Raw genomic sequence first — 18,555 nt, 5'->3', positions numbered from 1 at the left:
ACTAAGACGTCAGCAAAAGCGCCCGCCTCTAAGCCCACCTCCGGGGTTTGGGTCAAAGGAAAGCCGGGAAGAGGCGCGGTAGCTACCTTCCCGTCTCCTGCGCCCGACCCCTCCCGGGACCCGTGATGCAGAGGCAGCTGCAAGGAGCGACGTACGGTCGGGGTTGAGCCCCAAGTGAGCTGAGGGCTCGCGCTCTTCTGGCCCTCCCCCCCCGGGCCCGCCCCACTTGAAGGTAAACGCCTCCCGCGTTGCGGCCTTGCTCCCTGCGGGCTCCTTTCCAGAACAAGCTTCCGGAACCATTTTCCCCTCTCTCCTGCCACCCTTTTTATCTCAGGACCTTTACCTGCCCTCACCGTTCTCACCGGAACGGCTAACGTATGAAAAGCTTCAGTTGGAAGCTTTTAAATAGCGACCTATCGTGCTAGGTTCCTGAAGTTGCCCCCCAGAACATTCCAATCATCAAGCGATTTTCCTATCACATCGCGAATAAGGATGCCTTAGAATCATTATTTTGCAATTTGTGATCTTCAGTACACACCACACACGCTTTTTAAATCGAAAATTTGAACTTGGTTGAGTCTGATATAATTTTCACAGGTGACTTGCTGACTGCAATATATGATATGAAAATGAATTACAGGTTGTACTTGTAAACTTAAAAATACATACACAGGCCAGTACCCTCAGGGCACTGAAAATTATTCAAATGATAAAATGTATCATTTCATAAGTTAGCGATAATATGCAAAATTAATGATTTGAGAAAACTTTAATTACATCATACTGTGAGGCTAAAATTTCTTCTTAGCACTGCTCAAGAGAAAAGTATTAAGACAATCAAAAAGGCACCCAACCAAATTAGTGAAAATCAGTGGCTAAGGTTCTTCCTGCCCTCCCAGGCTCTTTCTCACGTGGGTAGGTAATGTATTAGGCATATCTGAAAGCACTTTTTTGCTCTTAGCCTGATGCGAGGTTAAGAGTAGCCTCAGAGTTTTTCCCTCATTTGTTTGAAACTCACCTCTTCATTCACACCATATGCCATCACTGAAAGGGTTCGTGTAAAGAATCTTTTAAGTGGTGTCTGGAGCAAAGCAATTCCTTAATTCACCCAGCCAGGGTCATTGTTCCTGAGTGAGAGCTGATTCTTAGGTAGGTTAAGGAGTCTCAGGGCTCGAAGAGGAGAGAAGGACAAACTCTTTTTTTCTACATTGGTTTGTCTTAGTCATATAAAACTTTTTTCCTTAAATTCTTGAGTTTTTATGACAACAGTCTGTAAGACTAACTTTTTTTAAGCCTAGAGTTAATGCTTACACTACAAAACAATTCATCTGTATGCTTTTCCTTAAGCTCCGTACTAATGATGTAACATTACATGTAACAACAGTGTATCTTGCTCAAGGACATGTTTCTCCTTAACAAGAACCTTCTGACTAATCTTGTCAACTTAAGAGGTTGTGGAAGTGGGTCTGGTAAAAGTATATGAGGCTTTGATAAAACTAGCAAGGGGGGCATTCTTCTTCCCTCATCTAATGTCTATGTCAGAAGCTTTCTCTGCACTTTTTCACTGTAATAAAACTTCTGTGACACAAAAGCTCTAAGTGATCAACCCTCGTCTCTGATCCTGAAGCTAAGTCGTCTTTGGAGATCATGAATCCAACATGGTTCACCATAAGCTATCACTGATTATTACTAAGAAGTAAGAAAAATTGTATAAATTTGTCATTTGCTTATAGTATTGGTTTTACTTGGAAGGAAGAATACCTGTTTTAGATTGCTTCTGGGTTTGTTTGTTTGTTTTTTAGAAATGAGTGGTGGATTGGCCCCAAGTAAAAGCACAGTGTATGTATCCAATCTGCCCTTTTCCCTGACCAACAATGACTTATATCGGGTAAGTTGCTATATTAGTACTATTATCTACTGAATTCTGTATTTGAGATACAAATATTGCTTAAGCAAGCAGTTCTCTTAGACAATATTCTTAATAAATACATTAAAATGCACTTAAATGATTAATACCAAAAACCTATGTTGCAAACATAAGTGAAAAAAATTAGACACTTGTCATATCCAAAGAAAATTTCCAGTGCTTTATAGAGAATACATAGAGAATATGTTATTTTTGTGTTTTTTAAAACAAAAAATGCAGAAGACACTACTAGCATAATGAAGCTGATTTTTCCTGCTTGCTTACTTGGCTTTTGAAACTGGTAGTGGGGTGGAGGTTTTGGAGGAAAGAGCTAATGGAAGCAAAACAGATCCCTTTCCTAACCCTCCAATTCTCAAAGTATATCTTAATTTAATATGTGGCAAAAACTTAACAGTTTAATAAAGTTTGTTTTCAATTCAGAATAGGGTAATTAAAAGAGAAAAAGAAATCCTTTCCAACATATTCTTTATCCTCCTTTCCTTACAGAGAACAAAATTTCCTGCTTTGTCTATTCTGCAGATTGATGGTTGAGAGGGACTGCCAGTTGATTAGTGGGTGCACACTGGTGGTTGAGAGGGACTTCCAGGGATGACATGAATCCTATCTTCCCAGTGTGCCCTCTTTTCTCTGCTACTTTGGGTAGACGTTAAGTACACTAGAGAGATGCTACATAGGTGATACATCAGTTCAGTTGCTCAGTCGTGTCCAACTCTGCGACCCCATGGACTGCAGCACACCAGGCCTCCCTGTCCAACACCAACCCCTGGAGTTTACTCAAACTCATGTCCATTGAGTCGGTGATACCATCCAACCATCCCATCCTCTGTCGTCCCCTTCTCCTCCCACCTTCAGTCTTTTCCTAGCATCAGAGTCTTTTCAAGTGAGTCAGTTCTTTGCATCAGGTGGCCAAAGTATTGGAGTTTCAGCTTCAGCATCAGTCTTTAAAGTGAATATTCAGGACTGATTTCCTTTAGGATGGACTGGTTGGATCTCCTTGTGGTCCAGGGGACTCTCAAGAGTCTTCTCCAACACCACAGTTCAAAAGCATCAATTCTTCAGTGCTCAGCTTTCTTTATAGTCCAACTCTCACATCCATACATGACTACTGGAAAAACCTAGACAGACCTTTGTTGGCAAAGTAATGTCTCTGCTTTTCAATATGCCGTCTAGGTTGATCATAACTTTCCTTCCAAGGAGCAAGCATCTTTTAATTTCATGGCTGTGGTCACCACCCGCAGTGATTTTGGAGCCCCCAAAATAAAGTCTGCCATTGTTTCCACTGTTTCCCCATCTATTTGCCTTGAATCGTGGGACCAGATGATCTTAGTTTTCTGAATGTTGAGCTTTAAGCCAACTTTTTCACTCTCCACTTTCATCAAGAGGCTTATTTTCACTTTCATCAAGAAATAGAGGAAAACAATAGAATGGGAAAGACTAAAGATCTCTTCAAGATAATTAGAGATACCAGGGGAACATTTCATGCAAAGTTGGGCTCAATAAAGGACAGAAATGGTATGCACCTAACAGAAGCAGAAGATATTAAGAAGAGGTGGCAAGAATACACAGAAGAACTGTACAAAAAAGAGCTTCATGACTCACATAATCACAATGGTTTGATCACTCACCTAGAGCCAGACATCCTGGAATGTGAAGTCAAGTGGGCCTTAGGAAACATCACTACGAACAAAGCTAGTGGAGGTGATAGAATTCCAGTTGAGCTGTTTCAAATCCAAAAAGATGATGCTATGAAAGTGCTGCATTCAGTATGCCAGCAAATTTGGAAAACTCAGCAGTGGCCACAGGACTGGAAAAGGTCAGTTGTCATTCCAATCCTAAAGAAAGGCAATGCCAAAGAATGCTTAAACTACCACTCAGTTGCAGTCATTTCACATGCTACTAAAGTAATGCTCAAAATTTTCCAAGCCAGGCTTTAGCAATACGTGAACCGTGAACTTCCAGGTGTTCAAACTGGTTTTAGAAAAGGCAGAAGAACCAGAGATCAAATTGCCAACATCCACTGGATCATCGAAAAAGCAAGAGAATTTCAGAAACACACCTATTTCTGCTTTATTGACTATGCCAAAGCCTTTGACTGTGTGGATCACAATAAACTGTGGAAAATTCTGAAAGAGATGGGAATATCAGACCACTTGACCTGCCTCTTGAGAAATCTATATGCAGGTCAGGAAGCAACAGTTAGACCTGGACATGGAACAACAGACTGGTACCAGATAGGAAAAGGAGTACGTCAAGGCTGTATATTGTCACCCTGCTTGTTTAACTTATATGCAGAGAACATCATGAGAAACGCCTGGCTAGATGAAGCACAAGCTTTAATCAAGACTGCAGGGGCAAATATCAATAACATCAGATATGCAGATGACACCACCCTTATGGCAGAAAATGAAGAAGGACTAAAGAGCCTCTTGATGAAAGTGAAAGATTTGATTACATAGTGCTTGATGAGTTAAGACAGCTTGAGTCTCAAAGAACAGAGAAAATGAACTTCAGTTTCCTTCCTTGTATCAGAATAGAGACATCTCTCTCTTTATTGAATACTTACTGTGTGCCACAGAACATTGTTCCAGGTACTAGGAACACATCAGTGAACAAAAAGATGAAAATCTCTTCTGGCACTCACAGCAAGATAGAGAAACAATTTGAAATAGAAGAAATTCAAATGATATTTGTCAATAATAGATACTAAGTTAATGCTGAGGCATTAGGTGCTAAAGGGAAAAATAAAGCAGGAATGAGGGTTACTAAATGTTAGTTTAGGGGTGAAATTTTACTTTAGGAAGGTGACTTTTGACTAAGACATAAAGGAAGTAAGAGGCAGCTGTGCAGACGTCTAAGGGGGGCAAGAATTTCAGTCAGACAGTAAATAAAGTGGAGAGAAGAAGGCAGTCAGAGGCAAGCACATTCAGGGGTGCCTTATAGGACTTGCATAATGGTAAGATAATGACTAATGATAAGGACTCTGAGTGAAGTGAGATGCCATTAGAAAATATTATATAGAAAACAGTCGTTCATACAGATGGCCAATAGGCACATGAGTGAAAAGATCTAAACATTGATAGTTATTAGAGAAATGAAAATAACTACAATGAAACACCACTTCACACCAGTCAGAATGACCATCATTAAAAAGTCTACAAACAGTAAATGCTAGAGAGAGTGTAGCAAAAAAGGAACCCTCCTACATCGTTGGTGGGAATGTAAATTGGTGTAGCTACTATGGAAAACAGTATGGAGGTTCCTCAGAAAACTAAAAATAAGAGTTGCCATAGGGATCCCACAATCCCACTGCTGGGCATATTATCCAAACAAGACTATAGTTTGAAAAAATACATGCACCTCTATGTTAGTAGCAGTACTATTCACTATAGCCAAGACATGGCAACAATCTACATGTCTATCAACAGATAAACAGATGAAGATGTGAGGTGTGTGTGTGTGTGTGTGTGTGGAATACTACTCAACCATAAAAAAAGAATAATGCCATTTGCAGCAACATGGATGACCCTAGAGATGGTACTAAGTGAAGTAAATCAGAAAGAGAAAGATACCATAAAATATCCCTTAAACGTAGAATCTAAATACGTCACAAATGAACTTAACCTACAAAACAGAAGCAGATTCACAGACATAGAGAACAAACTTAATGGTTGCCAAAGGGAAGAAGGGATGGACTGGTAATTTGAGGTTAGCAGATACAAACTACTATATATAGAATGGATAAACAACAAGGTCTTAACTGTACAGCATAGAAAACTATATGCAATATCCTGTAATAAGCCTAAATGGAGAAGAGTGTGTGTGTATGTGTGTGTATACATAGTATACATGTATACACACACACACATATATACACATCACTTTGCTGTACACCAGAAACTTGACACAACATTGTAAATCAACTATCCTTTAATAATTTTTTTTAAAGAAAGAAAATGAAAAGCAAACCACAACAAAAAAGAGAAAACCGTCTTTATTGCTCTCCAGTATTGCTAACACTGCAGTCTAGTTATACTCTGTTCCAGGGTTGAAGTGAAAGTTTTAGTCACTCAGTCTTGTCCAACTCTTTGCAACCCCATGGACTACAGCCCACCAGGTTCCTCTGTTCATGGAATTCTACAGGCAGGCAAGAATACTGGGTGGGTAGCCAGCCATTCCTTTTTTCAGGGGAACTTCCTGACCCAGGGATCAAACCTGGGTCTCCTGTATTACAAGCGGGTTCTTCACCTGAGCTGCTAGAGAAGCCCCAGGGTTACACAACTTAATTATAGAACTCAAACATTTATTATTGTTATTTCTTACACATATTAATGTATTGTAAAAGACTCTTCTACAAAGTGTTACATGATAAACAGGAACTATCAGTATATAGGTAATGGCTGAAGCAATAGAAATAGATTGCCTAGAATGAAGATGTAGATGTAAAAGGGAAGAAAGGGCCAACTGTAAAGTGCCACCAACATATTAGGGTGGGCAGAAGAAGTAGGCGATAGGAATCGATTTTTTCAATATAGAAACTTTTTATTTTATAAGCAGTCTAAGTAAGGATCTGTCTTCTGACATAGTGATTTCTTGATGGGGTGGGCAGGAGGGTAAGTTAGGAACAGTGATATTCTACAACATTGATAATTAAAGCACAAGGTGGAGCTCTGATGGGATTGACAGTTGTCATGGATACACCATACTAACTGTAGCTATGCAGTGTGTGTGCCCTCAACCTACCACACGAGTGTTTTTTTTTTCCCCTGTTCTCTTTGGTCAGAAGTTTAAGAATTAAGGTAAATAAATACCTGTGATACCAATAGACAAAAAAGAGTATTATTTGAGTCACTAAAAAAATATATCTTCTGTGGCCTCCCTTGCTGACTAAAGGCTAAAAATTTTCGTAAACTACAATAAAAAATGTGGTCAGTATATACAGCCTGAAAACTTAATGTGGTTTTTATGATTTTAAATCAAATTGCAAATCATCATGTGGTCTTTTGTTTCAGATATTTTCCAAGTATGGCAAAGTTGTAAAGTAAGTATATCAGATCCTGAAACTTCACTTAAAAGTCTATCTTAATTTTCTTCTCCATTATTTTCTTAATGAAAGTAGATTTACTATATTTTTATAAAACAGATATTTGATATAAAAAAGAATAAAAATACTGCTATTAACATTTTACGTGTATTTAATTTTTTAAATACATGTAAAATGTTAGTATTTTTATCCTTTTTAATTTTTTAATATGCATAAATATCTATAGACAAGTTTTAAAAGACTCCATTCTATGCATGCAATTTTGTTGTCTTTTTTTAACTTGATATATTGTAATAGCTTTCCATGTACTATATAGATACATCCTGTATTTAATGATTTCATGGTAGTCCTTTGTATTATTATTTACTTATTTTATACCACATTATTAAGAATTAAAACTGATTCTGTTATCCAATATAAGACATAAAAGTTCAAATTAAATATAAATATCAGATAGTAGAAGGTATGTTAGCAAGTATACTATAAATGGATTATTATTTGTCAAACAGTGTAAAAACAAACACCATTGACTCTTGAACTATGCAGGGTTAATGAGAGTATAAAGTAAAAACAAGACAGTGTTACTCTATCTTATAACTAATATATGTTTTAGTATAAATTTAAAGTCGTTTAAAATCCCAGGAATTTAGAGCATATTTATCTTGACTAGTTGTTTTTCTTTAGCTTTTGATAAATGGACATTAAACAGTTGAAGTTCATCTGCATCCTGAAGTTAACATCTTTTAAAATTACTTCTCCGTTAAAAAAAAAATCATCAGAAATACTACTAGGTCAATTTTGAGGTCTTCAGAATTTCAAACAGTGATCATTATCAATCAGAACACTAATAATAATGATATGAAACAATGAGCACATGATAGGCATTATTCTAATGTGTGTGTGTGTGTGTTCGTGCTCAGTCATGTCTGGCTCTTTTGCGACCCTATTGACTAGCCCACCAGGCTCCTCTGTCCGTGGAATTTTCCAGGCAAAAATAATGGAATGGGTTGCCATTTCCTTTTCCAAGGGATCTTCCCAACCCAGGGATTGAACCCACATCTCCTACATTGGCAGGTGAATTCTTTACCACTCTGCCACCTAGGAAGCCTTATTATTCTAATATCTTTACATAAATTATCTCATTAAAGTCTCACAACTATCTTTTAAGGTAAACACTGCTATTATCCTGATGTTATAATTGACAAAACTGAATCCTGTAAACCTAAAATCATATTGCTAGTTAGCAGTGAAGACAAGGTTTGATTCCAGCCTATTCCTTTACCTTCCCATTACCTTTTCTTGATTTTTCCCTGCCAGAATCACTGAATAAATTTCCATATCAATACATAATTGTTAGCCATGAGAATGCTATGAAGTTAAGACACAGAGTTATAAGCACCTCTAAGCAAGGAAGACATGATCTAGTCTAGCGAATCAGAGTAGCTTTACAAAGTCAGTATCCTTTGAGTTGAAACCTAGAGGCTGAGTACAAGTAGGTAAAAAGAATGAGAAGAACATTTCAGGTAGAGGAAATGCTTATACAAACGCCCACAAAGACCCTCTGGCAAGAGAAATTAAAGTGAGATCAATAAACAGCCAGTGTGACTTGAAATGAGTGAGCAAGAGGGGAAAAGCACAAGATGGGTCCAGAAGCAGATTCCTCTAAGAAGACCAAGAATCTTTTAAATAATTTTAATTAGAGGACTGGCATGATTTGAATTTTTAGAAGCTTGTTCCATCTAACTTCAGTGTAGAGACTGGATTGGAGGGGAACATAGACAGATGCAGGGAGACCAGTCAAAAGATATAACCGTAGCCCTGGGAAGGAATCTAGACTAAAACGATACAGGTGGAGAGGTAGAAACCGGTCAGATTTGAGAGATCATTCGGCAGAAGAATGGGTAATACTTAGTGATATACTTATTTTGTATATAATGGTTGGGTGAATGAGAAGGAAGTGTTACAGATAACACTCAGGTTTCCCAGGATAGTGTCTACTTTACTTTATGTGCTTAAATGAGTACATCATCTACCTTATATCAGGAAATGGTGCCACCATCTACTTTTTCTCCCATGCCAGAGACATGGGAATAAATCCTAGGTTTGTCCTTTCAAATCCTTGATATAATTACTTTTCTGTTATCATAGAAGGTAATTCTGTCAAAATAATGTATTTTAATTGGGTTATAGGTCTCTCTCCACCTCTAGACTGTCAGTTTTTTCCTGAGGGTAAAAAACCTTGTCCTGCTGCCAGTGCTTAGTACTTGTGCTTGAGGCTAATGGAAGGACTGAATGGCCTATGAACAAACAAATGGATACATGCTTTTGAGAAACTATTTTCTCAATCAAAATAGGTGAGCTGAAAGGAGCATTTTATAGATAAAGCTTAAAGAAGTAGGTGACAAATTAATAAAGTGAAAATTCCATCACATGTATCCAAACATAAAGACTTGTCATTACTGCAAAAATAAACTTTAACAGGGAAGATGAGGCAGTGTTCATACAGATTTCAGCAGAGATGAGCAATTAAAGAAATTCAAGAACTGATACATTCTGAACCCTGAAGAATGAGTCAAATTTTATGGGCAAAAATTGAGAATTTAAAGAGGATAGGCACCAGTTTAGGGGGAAGTTTAGGCCGTGCTCCATAAACACTGAGTGCCTTCTTGTGGCTAAACCTTACAGTTGTGCGAGTGAGGAGCGGTGAAAGATGAGGGAGATGGGAGCCATAATAAAGGTTATTGATCGCTGGACCAAAGAATAGGCAGTTTGAAGAACCAAAACCTTTTAAGCGAGGGAATAAGTGATTTTATTTATTCCTTAAGTAGAAGACTCTTCCACTATGTTAATTCCAGCATATGAGTAGGAATTAACATCAAGGGAACCAGTAAGAATAGACTATGGAAACAGTAATGCCACTATGGACAAGAAAAAGAGCAGTGGGAATAGAAAAGAGAGGACGGAGAAGAAAGATCATTAATAGAGGATGATTTAGAAAGCTAACACTTCCAAAATAGTACTTTCAAAAAATTAATTTATGACTTTAACTGACCTCCAGAAACATTATGAATTTTTAAAAGTTAAAGCAACGTCTCACTTCACACATTTTTTAAAATGGGCTAAAAACTTTGTTATGTTCAATAACTGGTATGTCTTTGCAGAAAATTAGTCTAAACGTGAGCTTAATCGAGTACTTGACTTCTTTCCTTCCAAACCCAGTGAATAAATACATGCTGCCTTTGAGAAAGTAAACCATTTTAGTTGCCCATTTTCCCTAAGTTATTGTAATTTATTTTTTTAACGGAATAAGACATCGCTTTTCTGAATATAGAGCTATCTTTTTACCAGTTTCATTCCAGAGACTACAGGTACCTAAAAACCCAAACCTAAATAAAATAAAATTTAATATGTGAAATGTAATATTAAATAAAATTTCTGTTTATTCATTCATATCCTCTTGTCTGTTTTCCTGTTAATTTAGTTTTTAAAAAATGATTAAGCTTTGTCTTAAATACTGTCTCTTTTTTGCTATTTGGAAATAATCTCAAATTTATAAGTTACAAAAATAGTACAAAGAACATCAAAATATCCCTGACCCAGATTCGCTTATTGTTAATATTTTACCCCATTTATTTTATCATTTGTACTCTCTCCCCAGTGTGTGTTCATGTATGGGTATATATATGTGTGTGTGTGTGTATATATATGTTTGTGTATATATGTATGGCTTCCCAGGTTGAAGCAATGGTAAAGAACCCACCTGCCAGTGCAGAAGATGGAGGCATCTCGGGTTTGATCCCTGGGTCAAGAAGACCCCCTGAAATAGGAAATGACAACCCATTCCAGTATTCTTGCCTGAAAAATTCCATGGAGAGAGGAGCCGGGCATGCTACAGTCCATGGGGTCACAAAGCATCGGACACAACCAAACACACATATATGTGCCTATATGTGTGTATCTTTATGTGTATACATACACACAAACACAGTTTGTTTTTGTGAGTCATTTGAGGGTGTTATAAACGTCATCACCCTTTACTCCTAAATATAGTACTTCATCCGAGAAGGCAGTGACAACCCACTCCAGTACTCTTGCCTGGAAAATCCCATGGACAGAGAAGCCTGGTAGGCTGCAGTCCATGGGGTCGCGAAGAGTCAGACACGACTGAGTGACTTCCCTTTCACGCATTGGAGAAGGAAATGGCAACCCACTCCAGTGTTCTTGCCTGGAGAATCCCAGGGACAGCAGAACCTGATGGGCTGCCATCTATGGAGTCGCACAGAGTCGGATGCAACTTAACAGCAGCAGCAGTGTAGTACTTCATTGTGTATTTCCTAAAAATGCATTAGGGTTATATATTATATAGCCACAGCACAGTTAACCAAACTCATAAATTTATCCTGATGCAGTACTTCTGTTGAATCAGTTGTCTGTGTTCCAGTTTTGTCAATTGACCTAATAATACCCCACGTAGAATTTTTCACCTGTAGTGCAGAATGCGGTCTAGAGTTAGGTGTTGATTTTTACTGTCATATCTTTTTAGCCTCCTTTAGTCTGAAACGTTTATAAATAATACATCTCTAACCCATGTGTTTCCCTGATGTTGCCTCATGATTATATGGGGGTTATGCAGTCTTGGCAGGTATACTCTATAGATGATGTATTCTCAAGGTGTCACTCTGGATCCATACCGCATCCATCTATCTCATTAGTGATACTAATTTTGATCACTCAGTCAAGGTTTAACCAACTTCTCTGCTGTATAATTATTTTTCCCTTTTGCAACTAACAAGCAATCAATGGGAGACAGTTAAGACAATGCAAACATCCTTTTCCATATAAAAATTTCATTTGAGACATAGCATTTGTTGATAATTCTTGTCTGACCCAGGCTTTACCGTGATCATTTCAAACGGTGATTTTCTGGCCCTCCCTGTACATTCACCAGTCATCCCCTGGCATTGTGCTATAAGCAGTAGCCCTCCTTTCTCCCCTATTTATTTATTTATTATCAGCATGGACTTAAGAATTCCTTTCTTATGTGGTTTGTAATTCATTACTGTATTTAATTATTTTGGTCCTTAGATTGTCCTAGATTTGGCCAGTGGGCTCTCCCTTCAGCTGGCTTGTCTGTTCTTGTGCCATGCCCCATTGTTACTCTTTTTTTTTCAAGTACTTCCTTTCTGGCATAACAAGATGTTCCAAATTCATCCTGTACATAGCCTCTCCCAGCCTTCAAGTCAGCCATTTCTCCAAAGAGCCCTGTTGAGTATTGTTTCTTAAAATGTATTTAATGACATACGATGAGCAAGGACCAACAGGACTAGGGATGGGTGAAGGATGAGGAGAAAGAGCAGGCTCTGTGCTCTTGTCACTATCCATACCATTTAGGTACTTTGGGTAGTATGGCTGAGAAGCACAGAACTGGAGATTCTTTAAAATAATATTAAGAATATAGTTTTATTCTAAAACCAGAAAAATTTTTTTTAGTAAATCAGTTTACTTTTTGTGCAGAAAAGAATACCTCAGTTTTGTTTTTTTCCTGCAGAGAGGGAGTCAGTAGAGAAGAGGAATTATACTTAATCTTCAAGATTCCATTGTCTCTTGTAATCTCAACTTCATCTTCAACTTCTGATTAATGTTTGACTTATCAGATACTCCTAATTATAGCTGTGTTCACTTATGTTAGTATCACAGTTTCTCATTTCAAGAGTTTATTCATATGTTTTATTTATTGCTGCCTCATTTTTAACTAGCTATTTGTTTACACTTTAAGGGTTACTATAATGAAAGATAAAGATACCAGGAGGAGTAAAGGGGTTGCATTTATTCTATTTTTGGATAAAGACTCTGCACAAAACTGTACCAGGGCAATAAACAACAAACAGGTAAGCCATTCGTTCCCAGCAAGGTTTTTAACCAAAAGTCTGTGTTCAAACCAGGCTAAAAATGTGGGGATGCAGTGGATGGTCGAGTGTGGTGGATATCAGTAGTTCCTGGGGTATTTTACTTATAGAAAAGAGATCAAAACTGTACTGGGTTCCCAAAACACTGTTAGAATAAAAGGAATAAAAATCTATTCTACAGGAAAGAATTTGTCACACCTACGTGGGCATTTGCTAAAATAATATAAAAAAATAAAATAGAATTAACAACTTGAGGAAATGGGATCCAATAACAGCAGTTTTAAGTTTCAATGAGATAATATTCTTCTGCATTTACATTTTTCTCTGGTCCAGTTATTTGGTAGAGTGATAAAAGCAAGCATTGCTATTGACAATGGAAGAGCAGCTGAGTTCATCCGAAGACGAAACTACTTTGATAAATCTAAGTGTTATGAATGTGGGGTGAGTATACCTAAAGCAATATAATTTTCCATTATTTACTTGAAGGTGTTTCTCACATCAGTGTTTTATGTGTTTTCCAGAACTTCTGGAAGGCTAAAATCGAGTTATAAAAGTTTCACTTTGGGAATGTAGACTCATTTAAGTAAATTCAGTTGAAATATAGTATGATGTCAGAGAAGGCAATGGCAACCCACTCCAGTACTCTTGCCTGGAAAATCCCATGGACGGAGGAGCCTGGTAGGCTGCAGTCCATGGGGTCGCTAGGAGTCAGACTCAACTGAGCGACTTCACTTTCACTTTACATTTTCATGCACTGGAAAAGGAAATGGCAACCCACTCCAGTGTTTTTTCCTGGAGAATCCCAGGGATGGGGGAGCTTGGTGGACTGCCATCTCTGGGGTCTCACAGAGTCGGATACAACTGAAGCGACTTAGCAGCAGCAGTAGCAGCATAGTATGATGTAAAGACAGTCTGAGTTGGGTAATCTAGAGTGGTATTTTCTCCAGTTTCTAAATCTTTGAAGGTTGTTAGATTAAAAAGTGTTAAGGCTAATTACTTACATTATTGTCTGAAAGATTTTAGTGACCCATAAATTTTTGCATTTGTGTAGTATTGTGACAATGATTTAAGTGTCACAGATCAGTAAAAACACTGCCATATGACCTATCCTCTATGGGATATTGTTTTGAAAAGTTTTCCCACCTGTTGGTACTGCTAATAGTTCAGGAGCTGAACTATACCCAGATTTTCTTACCTAGTTCTCATCATCTATTAATATTGTTATCCATTTAAACTTTGGGTGATTAGGAGACATACATAGCCACAGAGCAATTTTGCACAAGGCCCACAATGATATCAAGGGAATTTCAGTCTGGGTCTCATTGCTTTCTGTTTCTAAAATGTCTCCATATATATCATCCAGAGATTAATGGGGAGCTTTTACTGAAGGGAAAATTACTGAGAGACATTGTTCTGGCTACATGATTATATGGAAAATAGAAGGAAATGGTTTTTGGACTTCTTTCTCCAATGCCACTCACTCCCCTTCAAGAGTATTTACATATACAGACAGGTAAGTGAGTGGATAGATGGATGGGTAGACAGAAAGAGAGAGCGAGCAAAGTCCTGAGTAAGTTCTGTCAAATTTTGTGATTCTAACACCTAAGTTAATGTTTCAAAAACTGTTTTCCAGACTCCTGAGTTTTGTTTAAAAGAAAAGGAAGCGAGAGTGGAGTTATTGTGGTCAGATAGATGAGTATATATATTCACAGTAGATATTATCCGAGAACTTCTGGGTAAATCTATTAATCTCTCTTGGTTTATGGGTCCATAAATGTGTTATGTTATACTTTGTACATTATAGTATTTCTTAAAACTCTTCCCCACCCCAAATCTGTTTATTTTTAGCCTGGTTTTTCCAAAAGCTGTTGCATTGTTAAACCCCCTTTTTTGTATGGGATATGTTAACAGTTTTTGATATATCATTATTCCAAAACATTTTGCAAAATGGTTCTCTAAGTGCATCCTCTCAGCAGTTCCTTAATAATAACACCTTTTGGGTTCAGCCATGTCCCCAGGTATAAAAGTACACAGTTGGTTTGATATTCTATAAAATAATACTTGAAAAGTATGAGTAATTTTCTCTTCTGCTGTTTTAATCCTGGCTCAGTCTCTCCCCACACCCTCATTCTCACATAAATCTTCTTAAAGTTATTTTGGTAAGCTAATATACAGATTCATTGTCTTCTTTTACAACTCAGACAATGTTATGTCTCATTTTAATGTTACAGCTAGTCCAGCACTGTCAAATACAAATATATGCAAGCTACAAATGTAATTTTAAATGTTCTAATAGCCACATTAAAAAATAATAAATGGTAAAAATTAAATATATTTTATTTAATTCAAAATATTATCATTTGAATTATGTAATTAATATTTTTAAAAGTATAATATTTTATATTATTTTTTCCTGCTGTCTTCACAATCCAGTATGTATCAATTAAAACAACTGATTCACAATCCAGTATGTATCAGTTCAAACAAATCAATTCTCAGTAACCACAAGAGGATTATAACAAATGGCTGAGATTGTTGACATCTTTGAAGTTAGGAGTAGTTTTGTCCCCATTTTATCATACTAACTTAAAATTTTTACATTTAAGGTAGATGGTCCATTTAAAATTTGAATTTTTATATCCTGAATCTTGACATTTAATCTTAAGGAACCACCAAGTTTCTGTTAATAATACATAGTGTATTTATTTTCTTATTTTGTGTTACTAACACAAATGTTCTATTTCTTCCTTTCCTTCTTAATGGGAAACAAAAGGAAAGTGGACACTTAAGTTATGCCTGTCCTAAAAATATGCTTGGAGAACGTGAACCTCCAAAGAAGAAAGAGAAAAAGAAGAAAAAGAAAATTCCTGAGCCAGAAGAAGAAATGTATGTATATCCACTCACACCAAATACATTAAATGTATGCTGTCTTTTTACTTTTGTCTTTTTACTATTGAGTGCATTTTGATTTTTTTAATAATTTAGTGAAGAAGTAGAAGAAAGTGAAGATGAAGGGGAAGATCCTGCTCTTGACAGCCTCAGTCAGGCCATAGCTTTCCAGGTATTCAATAGTTCTTTTTCAAAGGCACCTGCCATAGCTCCCTTGAGTTAATAGTTCTATATTCCTTGCCTGCTTTATTAATCATCTCCTCATGACATCCTCTGTTTTTCCCCTTTGCCCCTAAACTTTAGGAGATAGGCTCTTTCTTTAAGATCTTTAGAATACTGTGATGGAAAAGTTTATATTGGTTTTTTCTAGATTTTACGGGCCCCACAACACTTTTAATATTATAATCTGTTTTCAGTATAGAATTGAACAGAACTAATTGAGTAAACTGAGTTTGCTGCTGCTTCTAAGTCACTTCAGTCGTGTCCGACTCTGTGCGACCCCATAGACGGCAGCCTACCAGGCTCCTCCGTCTCTGGGATTCTCCAGGCAAGAACACTGGAGTGGGTTGCCATTTCCTCCTCCAGTGCATGACAGTGAAAAGTGAAAGTGAAGTCCCTCAGTCGTGTCCGACTCTTAGCGACCCCATGGACTGCAGCCCACCAGGCTCCTCTGTCCATGGGATTTTCCAGGCAAGAGTACTGGAGTGGGGTGCCATTGCCTTCTCTGTAAATGAGTTTAGCCCCCAACAGAAAATATTTTATTAAATCAAAAATATTGTTTTAAAGAAAGCTTCATTTCAAAACAAAACAAAAAACATTTTTGATCATTAAAAGTCCTAATACAAGTATATGAAACATTTTTTGAAGAAAATGTATAACTTCCTGATTTTATATAACCAGTTATTTTGTTTTAATGTAGTTGAATAAATTATAAATGCATACATCAATTCATTTTTCCTTTTAGTTAGTTAATTCAGTATTTTATGTAATGTACCCACGTCCAACAGCAATGGCAAGTAAGCTTCATTTCATATGCCTGTTAATTAATAAAAATTGCCCAGACTAATTCTGAGTAACATGGTAAGACTGGGAGAAAACTTGGGGGTAGGACAAATAATATTTAATATTATTAATATTAAGCAGATTCCTGATTTTTGTTTTGTTTATTTTCCAAATAACCTTTACAGCAAGCCAAAATTGAAGAAGAACAAAAAAAATGGAAACCCAGTTCAGGAGGTCCTTCAACATCAGATGATTCAAGACGCCCAAGGATAAAGAAAAGCACATACTTCAGTGATGAGGAGGAACTTAGTGATTAAAAATACATATATTATGTAAATATCATTAAAACTTTTTTTTAAGTCTTGGAGTACCAAGTTCCCTTGGGACTAAAAATTACTTTTAGAATTTGAACATAAGAACACTTAGTACCAAATACTTTTTTACTTTAGATAGTTGATAGGAAATGGTAATTTTATAGTATCATGTTTATCTTGTATCAAGATTTGCTAATAATCATTAATCTGAAAACAGTTCATTTGAATAAAAAAGGAAATGTAATACTATTATAACAATGCTATCCCAAGAAGAAAGTCAAAGTCGCTCAGTCCTGTCTGACTCTTTGTGACTCCATGGACTATACAGTCCCATGGAATTCTCCAGGCCAGAAATGCTGGAGTGGGTAGCCTTTCCCTTCTCCAGGGGATCTTCCCAACCCAGGGATCAAACCCGAGTCTCCCACATTGCAGGCGTATTCTTTACCAGCTGAGCCAGAAAGGTAGATAGTAAAAAGATTTGAGAAGTTCATTATAAAGTTTATTCATGATTGGTTTATATAAGAACTTCTGAAATAAATTTCATCTTTAAAATAAAAACTTCATAAAGACTGCGGAAAGTTTGGAGTGATTTATTGTTATTCATGTTAATAAAGTTTTCTCAAGAGAACTTTATTTTTCAGTGTAGGTGTTCTGTTATCTTACTTCTTTTATCTTTATATCTATCTGGATACATTGCAGTCACCCATAAAATATAAAGTAAAGTAGCTCTCAGAAGCTTGTAGCCAAACAGCAGTAATTTGTCCTGCCTTTGGCATCAAGTTCCATTCCTCAGAAGCAGCCAGCCAGCTTCTTTATTTCTTTTCACGTGTAAATACATCTTGCTAAATAAAATACATATGTTTCTGCCACTTAATCCATAAAGGAATGAAGGACTTTTCAATCTATACTCCCCTCTAACCTCCTCCACTTTCACAATATGACTGTTAAAATTTTTGGTTAAATCCATATCTTACTGCTTTTATTTTATCATCATTGAAATACTGTTCACTTCAGAGCTAATGAATATACTATGATTACATTTTTCTTAGAGTCAATAGCTGTCTTATTTTTTTCCTATTTTATCTTTGTATTTATGACTAAATCTTCCCATACCCTTTGCAGATAGTTATATGGGTATGGCATTATGAAGCCTTATAATTTTCTGTTTTCTCTATTTCTCTACTATTGTAGTTAGTCAGTCATGTTAGACTCTTTGTGACCCCATGGACTGTAGCCCACCAGCCTTCTCTGTCCATGGAGTTCTCCAGGTAAGAATACTGGAGTGGGTTGCCATTTCCATCTTAACCCAGGGATCAAATCTAGGTCTCCCACATTGCAGGCAGACTCTTTACCAACTGAGCCGTCAGGGAAGCCATATTTCTCTACCACTGAGTGCTTTTAAAAAGAATATCTATTGATTAGTTTCTTAATTACTAAAAGCAATGAAAACTTTTCCACTTTGAAAACTATAAAAGC

The 18,555-nt window shown here is 36.8% G+C and overlaps 1 protein-coding gene across 3 annotated transcripts; it reads left to right on the top strand.

Annotated features, from left to right (window-relative positions):
- The first annotated feature begins 5 nt into the window (after nt 1–5).
- On the top strand, nt 6–17,719 carry ZCRB1 (zinc finger CCHC-type and RNA binding motif containing 1). Of its 3 annotated transcripts, XM_040233795.1 has the most exons (9): nt 36–232; nt 1,803–1,888; nt 6,937–6,965; nt 12,517–12,652; nt 12,745–12,856; nt 13,208–13,315; nt 15,648–15,760; nt 15,860–15,935; nt 16,951–17,719. In XM_040233795.1, coding segments are annotated over exons 4-9 (543 nt in total). In that variant the 5' UTR covers nt 36–232; nt 1,803–1,888; nt 6,937–6,965; nt 12,517–12,650; the 3' UTR covers nt 17,083–17,719. The 3 variants fall into 3 exon arrangements, with proteins under 3 accessions (XP_040089726.1, XP_040089727.1, XP_040089729.1); XM_040233792.1 differs by lacking the exon at nt 12,517–12,652 and having other exon boundaries at nt 6–232; XM_040233793.1 differs by lacking the exons at nt 6,937–6,965; nt 12,517–12,652 and having other exon boundaries at nt 35–232.
- The last annotated feature ends 836 nt before the right edge of the window (nt 17,720–18,555 follow it).

Source organism: Oryx dammah, unplaced genomic scaffold (assembly GCF_014754425.2).
Source record: "Oryx dammah isolate SB20612 unplaced genomic scaffold, SCBI_Odam_1.1 HiC_scaffold_29, whole genome shotgun sequence".
In the NCBI taxonomy this organism is placed as follows: Eukaryota; Metazoa; Chordata; class Mammalia; order Artiodactyla; family Bovidae; genus Oryx; species Oryx dammah.
Note: the sequence above shows the minus strand (reverse complement) of the source record. Positions and strands in the feature narration are given on the sequence as shown.